This window comes from Cebus imitator, unplaced genomic scaffold (genome assembly GCF_001604975.1).
Source record: "Cebus imitator isolate Cc_AM_T3 unplaced genomic scaffold, Cebus_imitator-1.0 Scaffold203, whole genome shotgun sequence".
Classification (NCBI taxonomy): domain Eukaryota; kingdom Metazoa; phylum Chordata; class Mammalia; order Primates; family Cebidae; genus Cebus; species Cebus imitator.
In genome coordinates this window covers 2,189,528-2,207,736 of record NW_016107518.1, presented here as the reverse complement: position 1 = coordinate 2,207,736, position 18,209 = coordinate 2,189,528, and the positions used below count along the sequence as shown (strand labels likewise).

Below are 18,209 nucleotides of genomic sequence, written 5' to 3'. Positions count from 1 at the left end.
TTTGAGATGGAGTTTCACTCTTGTTGCCCATGCTGGAGTGCAATGGCGTGATCTCAGCTCACTGCAACCTCCACCTCCTGGGTTCAAGGGATTCTCCTGCCTCACTTCCTGAGTAGCTGGGATTACAAGCACCTGCAACCATGCCTGGCTAATTTTTGTATTTTTAATAGAGGCAGGGTTTCACCATGTTGGCCAGGCTGGTCCCTAACTCCTGACCTCAGGTGATCCACCTACCTTGGCCTCCCAAAGTGCTGGGGTTACAGGTGTGAGCCACCGCACCTGGCCAAATCCTCAGTGGATTTGGCAAGGTCACAAGATAACAATGTCAGTGTACAAAAATCAATTGTTTTATATACTAGCGAGGAACAATTTTTAAAATGAAATATTAAAAAAATCACAAGTGTCAACTACTACTGATATGAAATACTTAGGAATTTAACAGACTACACCTAAGACCTCTACTCTGAAAATGGCTAAAGCACTTGAGTGAAACAGGAAGTCATTATAGAAATACATAGTATAATGTTCATGCATTGTAAGACTAAATAGTGTTAAGATAAAAATTCTTCCTAAATTCATCTATGGATTCTTGTCATAATCCCAGCAGATTTTGGGGTAGAAACTGACTTGACAAGATGGCTCTAAAATGTTATGGAAATACAAAGGACCAGGCACATGGAAAACAATCATGGAAAACAACCAAAATTGGAAGACTTACTATCAGAGCAGTCATGTGGTACTAGCATCAAGACAGACAAACAGAGCAATAAAACAGAAGCGAGTACATACACAGACCTTATACAGTCATTTGATTTTTGATAAAGGTACCAAAGCAATGAAATGGGAAAGTAAGTCTTTTCACCCAATGGTACTGGAAAAACTGGATAGCTGTATGCAAAAACAATCTGGGGCTGGGGGCTGGGAGATGTACAACGTGGTGACTAGTTAGTAACAATGTATTACTGAAAACTGCTAACAGGAGATTTCAAGTGTTCTCACCACAAAAAGTTGAGTCACTGCCTAATTAGCTCCGTATAGCTATATAGCTAATGTATAGCTAATATATACATATTTCAAAACATGCTGTACATGATATATATATCTATATCTATCTATCTCATACGTTTTTATGTACAAAGTGAGACTATATTTGTGACACAGTCACGGTCCAATATTTCTTTGGACATAGAGAAGAACATTAAGACATGAAGAAAAAGGATATCAAGCCACAGACTTGGAGAAAGTACAAAACATATCTGACAAATGACTTGCATCCAAAATATTTTGGATAAAACTCCTGTAACTCAAAAATAAAAAAGAAAACTAACAACCCAAACAATATATACAAAGCAAACAGCTCAGCCGGCGGTGGGGGCCGGGGGGTGGGGGAAGGCAAAAATTGGACACTTCACCAAAAATGATATATGAATAGTCAAATAAGCACATGAAAAAGTGCTCACATCATCAAGGAAATATAAATTGAAACCATGCTGAAATACCACTGTATACCCATCAAAATGGGTAAAATTAAACACAACTCCAGATGTTCATGGGGAAATAAAAAGCATCCACAACTGTCATATGCTGTTGTAGGGAGTGTACAATAGTCGATTTTGGAAAAAAGGTCTTTCACCCAGCAATTTCACTCCTATAGGCTTTTACTCAAGAGAAATGACAGTTTTTGTCTACACAAACACTTGTTGATGGCAACTTTATTCATAACAATTCCAAAGTGGAATGCTGTGTACTCACAGTGGAATACTGTTCTAACTATAAATAGCAACCAACTACATGCAACATGGATTGCTCTAAAAAATACTATATGTGGAAGCTTTTATACAGAGGACTAAATACTGAATGACTCATTATTTTTTTTGAGATGGAGTCTTGCTCTGTCGCCCAGGCAAAGTGCAGTGGCACAATCTCGGCTCACCGTAACCTCCGCCTCCTGGGTTTGGACAATTCTCCTGCCTCAACCTTCCCAAGTAGCTGGGATTATAGGCGACTAATTTTTGTATTTTCAGTAGAGATGGGGTTTCACCATGTTGGCCAGGCTGGTCTCGAATTCCTGACCTCATGATCCACCCACCTTGGGCTCCCAAAGTGCTGGGATTATAGGCGTGAGCCACTGAGTCTGGCCATGACTCCATTTTTAAGTTGCATTCCAAAACCAGGCAAACACTAACAGTGAAAAACAAAACTGGTTGTTCTGGGGTGTGAAGTATGGAGTGGGGATGACAAAGGAACTACCTAGAGTGATGGAGACTATTTCTGCTGCTCCTTGCAGATCAAGACTAACTCATAGGTGATGTGCTTGGGGTCGTCCATTCTGAATCTTTTTTTTTTTTTTTTTTTGAGACAGAGTTGGCTGTGTTGCCCAGGCAGGATGCAGTGGCATGATCTTGGCTCACTGCAGCCTCCACCCCATGGGCTCAAGCAGTTTTCTGGTCTTAGCCTCCCTAGTAGCTGGGACTGTAGGCGCACGCCACCATACCTGGCTGATTTTTGTATTTTTAGAGACTGGGCCCGGCCCATTCTGAATCTTGATAGGTACTTCGGGGAGGTAGGTATATACATTTGTCAAAACTTACCTGGCCGGGTGTGTGGCTCACGCTTGCAACCTCAGCACTTTGGGAGGCCTAGGTGGTCACACCAGCTGAGGTTAGGAGTTCGAGACCAGCTTGGCCGACGCGGTGAAACCCCATCCCTACTTAAAAAAAAAAAAACAAAATTAGTTGGGCATGGTGGCAGGCACTTGTAATCCCAGCTACTTGGGAGTCTGAGGCAGGAGAATGGCTTAAGCCTGGGAGGTGGAAGTTACAATAAGCCAAGAATGAGCCACTACATTCCAGCTTGGGTGACAGAGCAAGACTGTCTCAAAACAAAAAAAAACCTTGCCAAGTGGCACACTTGTATAGTTTCACTATATAAACATTTAAAAAATGTGTGGTTTCACTATATAAATATTTTTACCTTAAAAAGACCAGAAAACAGAATGTTACATTATTACAAGTCACTTTTCAATGATTTAAAATAGTTCTAGAGAGACCCAGGAAATTGTTCAGCTTAGTTATAACTGACAATTATTTAACTCTTAAATATGTGCCCCATACTGTGCTAAATATTCCACATGGCAGTCTCCTTTAATCATCAACAGCCCTATGAAGGTAGGTACCATCATTAACCCCATTTTACAGATAAGCAAAGTAAGGCTCAGTAAGGGTAACTTGTCCAACATCATGTAATACTCACCGTCTCAAAACCTTGTGTAGAATTTGATTTCTTCTCAAACTTGCCAGGAGAGAATACAATGCAAACTGGTAACGATAAGGATTACTGATTTTGGGCTGCACCCTTACCTCTTGCTAGTGCTTTGTGCGGTGCTTTTCCTTTCCCCATATTTTAAGTTGATTTCAAATGAGAGCCAGAGGGAGCGTACCAACGGTTTTTAGGAAGACTCACTTTTCTCCAGGCATCCTTTTTAGGCCAGCAGATTTTCAAACATTTCTTCATATAAAATCCTATGTAAAATACCTTTGTAAAATCCCAAAGCAAAGGGCTGAGAAACGTGAAACCCCAACCTGTTTAGCTTATCCTCTACCCTTCCAACTCACCTCTGCATAATCTGTCCTATGTGACAAATACCCGTCACACTCTTGCTTCTATTGCTTAGATACTTCACAGAAAAGATGGGACATTCTGCAGGCGGACATACATATGTTCAAATCTATATACACTCATTTGGACATACGGTCATTGATATTTTACAAAAAATGCTTACTTATACTTACCCTAGTAATGTACGATGTGTTTTTATACTTTCTGTGTTAACTACCAAGTGGATTTAGCAGCTATTAGTTCAAGATCCGTTATTTGAAAGCCACTGCTCTAGGGTATGTGCTGACTATACTCTGTAACTAGTTTTTATTGGCATTACCAATAAAAAAAAAAGTGGAGAACCTGCTCAGAATATACACTCAGGGCCAGGGGCTGAGTAGTCAACTTAGACCCTAAGAAAAGATCATGTGGAGAACACTTCAGGACTCCTAGTATTCTTCTTAGGTTTAGAATATAAATATTTCAGTTCCTCTGGAGAAAACAGAAATCTCATACAAGCCTTTCTAATAAAAATAGACTAGAAGGTTGATTATTTTTAACTTATCTGGGAGACGGAGAAGGATAAGGTAGCAGCCAGAGATTTCCTTAATTTAAGCCTAGAATGCAGCTTAAACCTAGAATGCAGGGAAAGGGAGGTCATAAATGAAGAGCCTGAGGTAGCTTTGAGATTCCAGAAGCTGCTGTGAGCCTGGGGGGAATGAAGACCCCTGAACTAGGCAGGCCCACCACCAGCTGCCATGTGCATGTTGTCCTTTGAACAAGCTGAAAAGGCTCACCATGCTCTCAAACTGCTATGCTCCAATTCAGCTTTAACTGGGCTCCTTCACACTAGTACTTTGTGTCACTTTCAACCCCAGAGGACAGGCCTGGAGCTCAGGTTCAGTGTGATGGACTGCAAGCACCTCAAGAGCAAAGTAACACACACATCACAACGAAGATTAGAATGGTTTTCGTCATACCTGGTTCCAGAGTGGTGATAGAGACAAAAAACCAGTTACAGACAGGATTCCTGAAATGTCAATTGTTTTAATATATTTAAAAGCACAGAGACGTCTTGATTTATAAAAAAATAAATATATAACATGACAAGTTTGTTAATGATCCTGGAGCTCTTATTAGGTCAAACTCTTTAATGATCAATGAAAACATAAAACATACATGATCTGTTATACACACACAGGAGCATATTCCAGTTGTAAAAAGCAAATTCCTTGAAGGTTTGGAATCAACAAAAATCAGTCTTTATTGCAGAAAGCACATCCAAAGCTAGGCAACGAGGTTCAGCCCAGGCCTCGTGAGCCTTTTACCAGCCAGCCTACCAACTACAGAGCCAGGACAGGAAAGTACAATCCTTCATCTCACGACGCCACTCGGGCTTCCAGACAACTGCAGAATGAAGAGTCCCTCAGAGGCTCCCCAGCCCCTGCTGCCATCACAAAGCACAGGAGGGACTGTTTTGTCCTTAGTGGCTCTGTCCTAAATTTTGAGAGCAGAAAACTGAGAATCAGGTATGCTCATTAAATATTGTCATTGTAACGCTGAATGGAAATCACGATCCTTGCCCATGAGCACTGAGCTGAGAGACAGAGGAACCTCACACGAAGCTTTCCTAGAGACCAGGGTGCTGGGTGAGTGGGCGTGCACTTCTCAAGTGGGCAAGGGGGGAGTGCTTTTCTCCAGCTGATATGCTCTCAAGGGTGAAGAAGTTTGGCTTACAACACTTGATGGCGCTGCACAAACTGGGGATTTAGGAACTGAGTTTTTAGCCTTGTGACACACAACATAAAAAACCAAAAATCCAGTCTCATAGCTAAATTCTGATTAAAACCTGAAATGTTTTTTATGGAGTCGCCAACAGGCTGGAATGTATCTGATACAGTTTAATCTGCTTTTATTTCTTTGGCTGTCTTCCAGCTAGATTTACAAACAGTTCTGACACCTTCGATCCTATTTTCCACGCAAATTTCTCCCTGTAATTTTTAAGTTGGCTAAGTTATCCTTCCTCAGAAAAATTACCTTAACAATCTTCCTAATAGTGAGAGTGTACTTCCGAATAGAAGAGTCCTTCAGCTGAAATTGCATCTCCAAGGCCTACAGTTCGAATGGGGTCTTTACACACCAATACTGGTGTGAAGTAGAAGGATATTCCCTCTCTGTACCATTCTACTACTGGCTTGTTTGGGTTTAAGACAATCCTGGAGCCTGCCTCCGAATGGGAAGTCATGAACTCTCGGGGTGCCCTCAGAGATACTCGGCTGGTGTCTATGGTTTCTGTGGCGCAGGCCTGTGTCCCCGCCACGCGAGCTCCTGCAGCCACGGCTGCCAGCTGGTTGGCCCAGTGTCCATCCACGGTTGCCAGGATGTGGTAGACCAGTGTGTGGAAATGGATCCTGGTGAGGTCCGAGTCTCTGCTTTTACTCTTCCCATGTTCTTTCAAGATCCAGAAGAGGATGTCGCTGACAATGCCCACATCAGGAACACCGTTCCAGGAAGAGAGAGAGGAGTGAGGTCCAGATGCTGACTGGGTGAGAAATAACAGCTCCTGTTCATTCAGCCCGAGGGAGGTCACTGCAGGAAAGACCTGCTAACAAAAACAAAGACAGGTCTCTTTCTGATGGAGATAACCTGGCTCCCAAGATGTCTTACGACATAGCCAGTGAATAAATGACAGAGAACACAGGCAGGTAGCTTTCTTCCTTGCCACAGGGCTCCCTGGCCCTGAAGTCACTGTTTTAGCTATCACACCTCTGTCTCCACCTTCATTATCATTTGGGAGAAACGGGAAAGTTGCAGTAACACTGTTTCAGACCCAGTCTCCTGTGATATGCCACTCTAAGGTAACAGGCAGAGGTGTCCACATTTTGTGTTTCTTTCCGTGATCCCTAGCTTTTGCCTGTGCACGCACAGGAGATACTCTTGCCTCTGATGGGGCATGGCTCTCAGTTCCTGAATGTCGGCAGCATTACCAGTAAAATGGAGACCTCGAGCAACATGCTGGTCAGGGTTGCGATGATTTTTTTGTATAAAACATCAAGAAACAAAAAAGAATACCGTTTCATGTTAGAGCTAAGGTTTTTAAGCAGCTGTGGGTTAGGAAGAATTGAGCAATAACGCTGCATGGAAAAGATGACCACACAGGAGCCCCTGTTTTCTACCTGATGGGGAACCACTATATCTACCCCCCTGTCTGTCTTTCTTAGCACTTCCCTCCTTAGAACCAGAGAACCGCACATGCAGGAGGAGTCCCTGTACATATGTGCACATCTATAACCCGGTTTTAAACATTTAATGCCCTACACTTTGCTGGTGCAGTAGCAGCTTTCGTTTCCTGCATGTTCTTCTTAGGCACTGAGCCTTAGGCTTTATTTCATCCAATTCTAACTGTGACCTAGGAAGGAGGGACTGCCTCCATTGTATAGACTAAGGCTCAGAAGGGTTAAGTAGATAGTTACAGAGAAAATGAAACAGAAATGGCTCATGTTTTTTAAAGGTGAGAAGAAAAACGCAAACAAAAGCTATACTGAAAAACACCAAGAGTGAGCCCAACGTAAACTAATGGACTTTGGGTGCTGACGACGTGCCCGTGTAGGCTCACTAGCTATAACAAATGTACCACTCTGGTGGAGGCTGCTGGTAGTGGGAGAGGCTATGTGTTGGCAGACTGGGAACATATGGGAACTCTTTGCATTCTGCTCTATCTTCCTGTGGACCTAATATTACCGTAAAAAAAAAAAAAAGTCTATTAAAAAAAAAACCCCAAACTACAGTTGGTCCTCCATATACGTGGGTTCAACCAACCTCAGATGGAAAACAGTATTCAAGGATGTGGAACCTGCAGATAGGGAGGGCCAACTTGTCTTATCCACAGGGCCAACTGCAGGACTTAAACATCTGCAGATTTTGGTATCTGGGCGGGGTTCTGGAACACCACCGCCTTCCCCCCTCCCGCCCCGATGACAATGGATGACTGTATACTGAAATGCCATTTTTTCACCTGTCAGATATAAATGCAAATTTTAAATAACGTTCTGGTAGCAAGGATATGAAGGAACAAGCATTTGTAATTATTGCCAGTGGGAAGTAAACTGCTATCATTCTCATGGAGGGCAATCTGGCAATCTCAAAATTACAAATGCTTTCTTAGGCTCCAATCCAGCTGTTCTACTTCTGAGAATTTCTCATACATATGGATTGCTCCCAGGCAAAATAAAATCATTTATAAAGTTGTTCACTGCAGCACTGTATTGAACAGCAAAGGGCAGTGAAAACCAGTACGTCCATCAAGAAGGTCCAGGCTAAGTAAACGGACGTACAGCCACACATTCATTTTAACCACGTGGCCGTGAAAGGATGGAGGATACTCTCCATGTCAGTGATGCAGGAAGATCTCTATGATATATTTAGTGAAAAAAAGAACAAGTACAGAATAGTATATTCAGTAGGCCATGCTAGCTTTTTGGGTGAAAGGGGATGAAAAAAATCAGAATATATTTCTGTACTTTATTACACTTGTACAAAAGAACTCTGGAAAGAAACAGATGAAGGGTATGAGCAGGGAAGGGGAGGAAGTAGGAAGGAGGCTTCATTGCATATCTTTTCATAGTTTCTGTGTTTTTTTTTTTTTTAACCAAATGAATATATTACCAATTAAGGTTAACTAACAGTAGATTGCCAGATGTTCATGAAGCCCGTGAGTGCAAGGCTGGCATGCCAACCCAGGCCTCCAGAGCTTGTGTTCTGAAGCCTCACCTGCTCGGATTTATCCTAATCGCTGCTGCTGCCCAGAAGCAGGTGGCGAACACCCAGAAGCCTGAGAAAGGAGTAAGGATCCCCCAAAGTTTCTTTTCTTTGAGCTCCCTGAAATTCAACTGAAAGCAGCTGAGCTGGGCTTTCAGTTTTCTCCGTTCACTTTCAACCTTCCCATTCCAGAGAAATACGATCGACAGATCTGTCAGTTACACTGCCGTCATTCTAACCTGGTAGGAGACACTGTTCCAGAACAGTCCTAAATTCTTATTGGGATTTCCATGGACTTGGGTCTGAGTGACACAAACCTACATGTCAGTGAGCCAGTCCCTGAGCCCAAACACATGGTCCCAGTGCACAAACAAGCTTCTCTGCAAGGCTCTGAGAGGACTGGGGCCAAACGATGGTCCCATGTGGTTACCTGATGCACAATGCTGCTCATGAGCTCCCTATTGGTCATACTGGCCAGCTCTAGGTGAACTGGAATACCAGTAGGGATATCAGAAATGGAGGTTACAACCTGCAAAGAGAAGAAGAGAAGCACTGCCATTAGAAATAGAAGGAAGTCAGGAAAGGCAAGAAAAGATCAGATCCTGAGGAGTTCCTCTTAGTAATGGCCTTCTTTGCATGCTCACGAGAGCTGCAAGCAATGTGGGTCCCCCACCACCTGTGGACAAGGGACACTCTTCCCACCAGGGAAGCCTAGGCTGTGCAGAGCCATCAGGCATACAGATTCAGAGATGACAAAGAAATGTCCCTGTATATTCATGTGGCCAGTCTGTTCCTGGGACCTAACAAAGCTGTTCACTTCGACTGCTGTACGAATCTGTGGGAGTCACAGCATAGCTGATGTGAAGTGAGATGATACAGATATAACACAAAGGACACGAACTACAAACCCTGCAGCTTGCAGCCATGGTCAGTTTAGCATAGGATGCAGAGGCTCAGGCATGAAGATGTTCTGACCTGTCCTACTCAAGCTGCTGCCCACGTCTGAAGGGATAGTGAGGTGCCTCACTGCAGCAGGAGGGAAGCTCCACAGCCAGCTGCCAAGATATGTCCCTGGGAGGCCAGGACCTAAGGCAAGGCAGCAGACGCCAAGAGAGGCTGGAACCTGAAGAAAACCACCAGCTGAGATCTGTGAAATTCTGTAACGGTGCCATTACCTCCAAGAGTCTCTTCCTCTGGAGCTCCTTGCTTTGTCCCTCCATCATGTGCAATCCAGAGAGAACCACCAGGTCTGGCTGAAACTCCTCCAGGCTAGACACAAACACCTCCAGCATATTCATGGCCCCGTTGGAGAGGTCGTGAGAGAAGATGAATCGGTTGGCATGGGGAGCTTTTAACTGGCCCCACTCCTCCCCTGGAAAAACCCAGTCAACACAATGGGAAGAAAAGGAAGAGGCTTTAGGTCTCCTAGCTGTGGGGGCACTTTCAGGCACCTCACAGGAGCCTTGGCTCCAAGCAGGCTGGTTTCTGGCTGAGGAGACCTGACAACAATGGTCTAAGGTCAGCATGGCACTGGAAGAAACAAACCAAATACCTAAATCCAAACTCAACCAAGAAACAGAAAGTATGGGTGCTATATGCCTTTTTTAAGGTAGTTCTCTCCCCGAGTTCCAGGAGAGCCCTACTGTCCACTGAGCTCTCAAACATAGGAGAGACAGTACAGAGCGGCAGCATGACTTCCAAACACCGGCACACAGCGCAGCACGCACGCCCCGCGGATAGCGCAGGCTGTCACTGTAAGCACATTCTTCCTCACAGCAGTGCCCTGAGCATCTTTCATTTAGTTGGAACTTAAGCAGGCTGAATTCCTTCCCAACAGCCAAACTCACTGCATCTCCTCTTCCCTCCTGCCCGCCAGTGGTTTCTGGGCACCTGATCTAAAGGCTCAGATTATCTGGCTGCTCCAGTTGCTTCTCTGTGAGTTGCTTTGGAGGAATGACTGGTTAAGACCAAGTTCAAGTGCTAGCTCTTCCCTAAATGTGAAGCCTTCCCTAATTCTACCACCCCTGAGCAGACTTGATTACCTCCTTTCTGGAGCCACCACTGTACCCTAATACAGGACTGAGTACATAACTTTGCAATTACTTTTGAGATGGAGTTTCGCTCTGTTGCCCAGGCTGGAGTGCAATGGCGCAAGCACCTGGGATTACAGGTGCCCACCACCAGGCCTGGCTATTTTTTGTATTTTTAGTAGAGATGGGCTTTCACAGTATTGGCCAGGCTGGTCTCAAACTCCTGACCTCAGGTGATCTGCCTGCCTCGGCCTCCCAAACTGCCGGAATTACAGGCGTGAGCCACTGTGCCTGGCCTGCAATTACTTTTTCAGGTGTCAATTTCCGGCAGTAAACTGTCAGCTGAGGACAGGGCCTGTGTCATCTTCTATCATATTCCTTCGGCGTCATGCTGCGCCAGGCATACAGCCATGGGAATGAATTAACAAAAGAACAATAGGAGAACAGACTGATGACCTAAATGCCCATGACAAAAAATATGGGTATGAACTCCAAATCCAACATTCTGCAAGTCAAGAAAGACTCTGTACAATGGGAAAAATACATTACACTGATATTCTCCAGAAAGGAAGACAGGGACTCAACCCTTCAACAGTGACACCGCTAGGAAACACGACCTAACTTAACCCAGGAGCAAAGAGCCACACAGTATTCAAAATAAACTGATTTCTTCAGGAAGTGACAGGGGCAAACACAAACAGGCTTCCACAAGGTAAGGACAAGAAGGACCGTGCAGAGCTGCTTGCTGTTTCCAAAGGACACAGGGCGGAGGGGTGGCCGGAGAAGCAAATGGGTGGAATTCTGCCTGGAATGGTAGTTAGCGCCCCTCTTTCCTCACGAGGTGTTGTATTCATTTCTGCAAGCAATCTCTGTTCTCAATGTATCATTCTGCCCTTAGCCAGTAAGTCAGCAAAACCTCTGTGTAGAGACTCACTGGATTCCCAGCCCAAGCCTGAAAATGGGCTTCTCTGGGGAGGCCTGGTAAGAGAGAATGTGATTTAAAAAAGTGGACCAATCCTTTTGGAATTTCCCCAATGAGGTTACAGAGAAGCTGGGGATGGATTTCTGTTGAGAGTTGGGCCCAGGACTGCTGCTGCCACCAGACTAGGATCCCTCCTGGGGCCTAGGAAAATGTCACCTCACATAAAGTTTAACCAAAGTCCACTGCTTTGTACCCAGAAAAATAAGGCATGGGAAAGAAAAACTGAAGTGTGGAGCTTATAAACCCAAGGATAGAGACACTTTGTGAGGTGAACTGTGCGGTCTCCTTAACTACACACAAGGCACAGGTGTCCACTACAACGCCAAAGTCTTGATGAAGACATGACTCTCCACTCTGTTGTCCCCAGGGAAAATGACAGAAACCAGGAATCAAAGGTCCCCAGTTCATGCTGTGGGTGCCAAAAGAAGTGAGATGAATCTGGAACTCGTGGCAGCAGCTCCTCAGAGCTCATCCTCAGCTATTCCAGACCCTTCCAGTCCACAGGCAGGTCATTCTTTTCATCCAAGCTGTTCACAAAGTTTCTGCACACCAATCAACCTCTTAATCCTTACCACAATGAAGGATCAATTCTTTAAAAACAATCACACTTACTTCCCATTAGGGAAACTAAAGCTGAGAAATCCAAAACTTGTGTAGCATTAAGTATGAATTGCCTACATCAACAGTGTGTCCCTAATTTTCAGACCCTACCTTTCTTTAATTCCCAACTGATTCTAGTAAGCACCTGAAAGGGAGTCAGAACATGTTCTTTCTCCCTGGAGAAAGGCATAATTCTTAAGAAACAACATAGTTCATGCCTTACGTTAGTTACTCACTCTAGTGGAGAAGACTGTCTTAATTGACTTGAAAGTAGTTCACTGAAGAGTATTAAGTGCTGCTTTAAGGTATCAATTCGTCTGTTTAGATGCTTGAGTCTTTAAAGTGAATTAATAATGTGTTGAATCAGAAACTCAAGAGTGAGTTCTGAGCAGAGGGAAAAATATAGCAGCATATACATAGAATCAAAGTATGTCCAAGTATTTAGATTCTCTCAGAAACCAGATGCCTAATCCATGTAACACGTACAGTCTGCCGGAAAGGGGGCATCAGATGCAGTGGATGTGGATTTAGCAACATTAGAACATCGGACGGAAAACAACATAGTACTGCTAAATACAAAACACTTCCACTCACACCCCCAAGGAGAAATAAAACGCTGCAGAAAAACTTGCCAGAAGCTTGGAATTAACCCCAAGCAGCTTGGAACAACCAGTCAGAAAGGCCTAGGGCAGAATCCAGCACACAGTTGAACGGATGCTACCTGCCTTTCTTAGTAATAAAAGAAAACTTTATATATGTGTATTTAACACATTTTCATTTTTATTTGAGATGCTTGCTTTCCTACAGCCTGATTTCTCTTGGTTCACAGCAATTCTGTTTGCAGACCTGGGAATTTTCTTCCATGTTGTAATACTCTGTCAGTCTCCCTTGAGAGAATGACCAGTGTCACTTCAGTAGAACCAATAGGTCGGGAAACCTTCAGTATGGCAAAAGCAGGATCCTACCAATTTACAAAGATAAACTTCTGGCATGGTCACACCCCAATCTGACAATACACAGTCCCCTGACTGGTCTTGCCACCACTACTTACTCATTTCCTTACCTGATTGATATTCTAAAATGAGGTGGAATTCATCCACTTCCTGCAATGACTCTGGTGGAACAAAGACATTGTCATCAAGAAGCTCATGTAGCTTTGGACCAACTGGACCGCAAAGAAGAACCTGCAAATGAGCAACACAAAGTCTATCAGGAGACCTGTTCCTTTCCCCACAGAATCTCAACAGCACCCCAGGACAGTACGTTCAGGCTGATTCTAATCATTTCAACAAACTATTGGAATCCAAATCTAATTCTGAAAGCTGTAGGTTTGGAGGTGTGCAGAAGGTATGCCACCAGGGCTAAGGCCTGTGGAGGGTATGGCCATAATGCAACCAGAACTGACAGGCTAACAAAAGAACTGTCATAGCCATCAGGCACCTATGCAGCTGCTACATCTCATCTCCTCTGCTGTGGACTGCACGTTTGTGTCACCTCTCCAAACTTAGATGAAGCTCAAACCCCATGTGGCTTATCTGGAGATAGGGCTTTTAGAAGGTAATTAATATTAAATGAGTTCATAAGGGTGAGGTGCTAATCAGATAGGACTGGTGGCCTCCTAAGAAAAGATAGATATTAATTTCTCTCCCCGCACTACATGCACCAAGGACAAGACATGTGGAAACACAGTGATAAGGTGGCCATCTGCAAGCCAGGAAGAGACCTCTCACCAGAAGCCACATCTTGCCAGAACCTTGATCTGGGGCTTTCCAGTCTCCACTGAGAGAAAATAAACTTTTGTTGCTTGAGCTATTTTGCTACCATGGCAGCCCAAGCAAACCCTATCCCTGCTTTCTTTCTTCACTCACACCTTCTGCAGGCAAACAGACATGGGATGTTGTCTGCCCAAAGCTGCCAGATCAAAACAACTGTTCCAATATGAGATTTTTTTTTTTTTTGGACAGAGTCTTGCTCTGTCTCCCAGGCTGGGATGCAGTGGTACGATCTTGGCTCGCTGCAACCTCTGCCTCCTGGGTTCAAGCAATTCTCTGTCTCAGCCACCCGAGTAGCTGGGATTACAGGTGTCCGCCACCATGCGTGGCTAATTTTTGTATTTTTAGTAGAGACAGGGTTTCACCTTCTTGGCCAGGCTGGTCTCGAACTCCTGACCTCGTGATCCACCTGCCTCGGCCTCCCAAAGTGCTGGGATTACAGGCGTGAGCCACTGTGCCTGGCTGGGTGCCTGTAATCCCAGCCACTCAGGAGGCTGAGTAAGAGAACTGCTTGAACCCAGGAGGCGGAGGTTGCAGTGAGACAAGATTGCAGCACTGCATACTCCAAAATGGGTGACAGAATGAGACTCCATCTCATCCCAACTGAGAGAGTTCAGGGGAAGGTGCTCTGCAACTTTTCCAAAACCTTTTTCTTCAACTCCAACCGGGGACTCCCTCTGGCTAGTCTTTCTAGAAGCCATTTCACATCTGTTCCTGTTCCTCAACGCCAATGAACTACTGTTTTTGCCACACCATTCAAGGCCAGGCTAGCAGACTCAAAACCACCCGACAATGAGGACTGCACTGAGATTTAAAGGAAGGTCCCCAGAGACTATCAGCACTTCTTCAAGCTTTTGTTTCGTTTTTCATTTTTTTGAGACAGAGTTTTGCTCTGTTGCCCAGGCTGGAGTGAGGTGGTGCAATCATAGCTCACCATGGCCTTGACCTCCCAGGCTCAAGCAATCCTCCTGCCTCAGCCTCTAGAGTAGCTGGGACTACAGGCAAGAGCCACTCCCATCTGGCTAATTTTTTATTTTCATTTTTAATAGAGACAAGGCCTCACTATGTTTCCCAGGCTGGTCTTGAACTCCTGAGCTCAAGAGATCCTCCTGACTCAGCCTCCCAAAGTGCTAGGATTACAGGCATGAGCCAATATACACGGCCCGTTTCAGATTTAATATGTCCCACTCAGAAGCTTCAAAAGGCATTAACTTGCTAATTAACTGCTTGTTTATAGACTGCTTTGTACAGAGGTACTTTTGTGTTATCTAAGAAATCCCAGTTTCTGGATTAAAATACACTCTTCTCCCTTTTCTGCCTTAACACATGCCCATTACTTATCAATTCTGAAAAAATCTTGCCCCAACCACTTTACGCCCTTTCTCTAATTCTTGGCTAGTGCTTCACTTCCAAGATGACAAAATAAGGGCCACAGGCCATATTTACCCTCCTGCCTGAAACAACAAAAAAGACAAAATACATGAAAACAATGGTTTTCAAAAGATTGTGTGGATGTCAGACAATAAAGTATGATCCCTAAGAAACAGGAAGAAACTGGCCAGGCACGGTGGCTCATGCCTGTAATCCCAGCACTTTGGGAGGCTGAGATGGGCAGAGCACTTGAGGTCAGGAGTTTGAGACCAGCCTGGCCAACACAGTGAAAACCCGTCTCTACCAAACACACAAAAACTTTAGCTGGGCGTGGCAGTGCACATATGTAATCCCACCTACTCAGGAGGCTGAAGCAGGAGAATCGCTTGAACCTGGGAGACAGTGAGCCAAGATTGTGCCACTGCACTCTAGCCTGGGTGACAAAGCGAGATTTTGTCTCAAAGAAAAAAAAAAGGAATAAATTTAGTAAGCCCTACAAATGCCTCAGCATATTACTGTAAGAGAATTTCCAGATATACAAAACCTGAAAGAATTTATCACCAGCAGACCTGTGCCACAAGCAATGTTAAAAAGAAGTCCTTGTGGCAGAAGGGAGAATGACACAAGACAGAAATATGTTTTTGGTTTTTCTGGGGATGGATCTTCGCTCTGTCGCTCAGGCTGGAGTGCAGTGGAGTGATCTCGCGTCCCTACAACCTCCACCTCCTGGGTACAAGCAATTCTCCTACCTCAGTCTGGGATTACAGACACATACCACCACGCCTGGCTGATTTTTTTCATTTTTGTATTTTTAGTAGAGGTGGGGTTTCACCATGCTGGGTGAAACATGCTGACCACACCAGGCTGCTCTCGAACTCTTGACCTCAAGTGATCTGCCTGCCTCAGCCTTCCAAAGTGCTGGGATTTCAGGTGTGAGCCACCACGCTCAGCCAGAAATATGGATCTAAACAAAGAAATGAAGAGCAGAAACAGTAATGGTAAATAAGTATATAAGATTATTTTTCTTATTATTTAAATGTCTTTAGGAGATAACTGAAGAAAAGTACTAACAAATGTAGTGTGAGGTTTATAGCGCACAGAAGTAATATACATCACAATAACAGCATAAAGATTGGAGGGGAGAAAGAGGTACAGGTACACCTCATTTTATTGTGCTTCACTTTACTGTGCTCTGCGGATATTGCAGTTTTTACAAATTGACAGTGTGTGGCACCCCGTGTTGAGCAAGTCTATGGGCACCATTTTTTCAACATGTGCTCACTTCGTGAGTTTTCACATCTCAAAGTTTTTCATTGATAAAATCTGTTATGGTGATCTGTGATCAATGATCTTTGATGCTACTACTCTAACTGTTTTGGGACACCGCAAATCATTCCCACATAAGACGGTGAACTTAATTGATAAATATTTTATGTGTTTTGACTGCCCCATCGAGGCTGTTCCCACCTTTCTCCCTCTCCTTGGGCCTCACTAATTCCCTGAGAGACAACGATATCGAAATTAGGCCAGTTAAATACGCTACAATGGCCTCTGTGTGTTCAAGTGAATGGAAGAATTGCACATCTCTCACTTTAAATCAAAAGCTAAAAATGATTAAGCTTAGTGAGGAAGGCAAGCAGAAAGCTGAGAAAAGCCTCTTATGCTGTTAGCCAAGTTATGAATGCAAAGAACAGTCCTTGAAGGAAATTAAAAGTGCTACTCCGGTGAACACATGGATGTAAAAAAGCAAAACAAAACCAAAAAACAACAGCAAAAAAAAGAAAGCAAAACAGCCTTATTGCTGATATGGAGAAAGTCTGAAAGGTCTGGATAGAAGATCAAACAAGCTACAACATTCCCTTAAGCCAAAGCCTAATGCAGAGCAATGCCCTAACTCTCTCCAATTCTATGAAGGCTCAGAGAGATAAGGAAGCTGCAAAAGAAAAGTTAGAAGCTAGCAGAGGTTTATGAGGTTTAAGGAAAGAAGCTGTCTCCACAACATAAAAATGCTAGGGGAGGCGGCGAGTTATCCAAAAGATCTAGCTAAGATCATTGATGAACACGGCTAAACAACAGATTATCGATGTAAACAAAACAGCCTTCTTTTGGAAGGTAATGCCAGATAAGTGCATATTGTAAGAATATGCCATCTAGGACTTTCAGAGTTGGAGAGCAGAAGTAAGTGCCCACCTTCAAAGCTTCAAAGAACAAGCTGACTCTCTTGTTAGGGACAAACCTAGCTGGTGACTAAGTTAAAGCCAACATTCACTGACCATTCTGAAAAATCCCAGGATCCTTAAGTGTTATGCTAAATCTACTCTGCTTGTGTTCTATATATAAACGGAACAACAAAGCCTGAATGATGGCATACCTGTTTACAGCGTGGTTTAATAGGTATTTTAAGCACACTCTTGAGACCTATTGCTCAGGAAAAAAAAGATTTGCTTAAAAATATCACTGCTTGCCATAAAAATGGGTAAGTTCATGTCCTTTGCAGGGACATGGGTGAAGCTGGAAACCATCATTCTCAGCAAACTAACACAGGAACAGAAAACACCGAATGTTCACTCCTAAGTGGGAGGGAGAACACATGGAGACAGGGAGGCAAACATCACACACCAGGGCCTGTAGGGCAGGAGGGGGGAGAATAGGGGAGCATTAGGAGAAACACCTAATGTAGATGACGAGTTGATGGGTGCAGCAAACCACCATGGCATGTGTATACCTATGTAACAAACCTGCACGTTCTCTACATGTATCTCAGAACTTAAAGTATAATAAGAGAAAAAAAAAAAAGCAGAAAAAAAGGGTAGTGTCTATTAATGAAAGTAAAACTGTCAGCCTTAGGAACCACCTACAGAATCATAATATATTCGTTGGTCACATTATCTGTTAGCAAATAATTACCACAGGTTAAAGGACTAAGTAAACAATCATCTTATACTTAAAAAAAAAAATCACTGCACAGTGACAGTTTACCTAGTCACCCAAGAGCTGTGATGGAAATGTATAGGGAGAAGGATGATGTTTTCATGCTTGCTAATACAACATCCATTCTGCAACCCATAAATTAAGAAGGAATTTTGACTTTTTTTTTTT

General features: G+C 43.8%; 1 protein-coding gene across 11 annotated transcripts in view; it reads right to left on the bottom strand.

Annotated features, from left to right (window-relative positions):
• Positions 1-4,624: 4,624 nt before the first annotated feature.
• The window catches only part of ADPGK (ADP dependent glucokinase), a 40,869-nt gene continuing 27,284 nt past the window's right edge, over positions 4,625-18,209 (bottom strand). For 6 of the 11 annotated variants that reach the window (XM_017548081.2, XM_037745551.1, XM_017548079.2 and 3 more), the window contains 4 exons: positions 13,031-13,151; positions 9,531-9,727; positions 8,786-8,884; positions 4,625-6,202 (listed from right to left, as the gene is read on the bottom strand). In XM_017548081.2, the coding sequence (XP_017403570.1) occupies positions 5,648-6,202; positions 8,786-8,884; positions 9,531-9,727; positions 13,031-13,151 (972 nt within the window). In that variant the 3' untranslated portion in view covers positions 4,625-5,647. Of the gene's footprint in view, positions 6,203-8,785; positions 8,885-9,530; positions 9,886-13,030; positions 13,152-18,209 lie in introns of all 11 variants that reach the window. The other 5 variants (XM_037745550.1, XM_037745549.1, XM_017548082.2 and 2 more) reach the window with 3 other exon arrangements.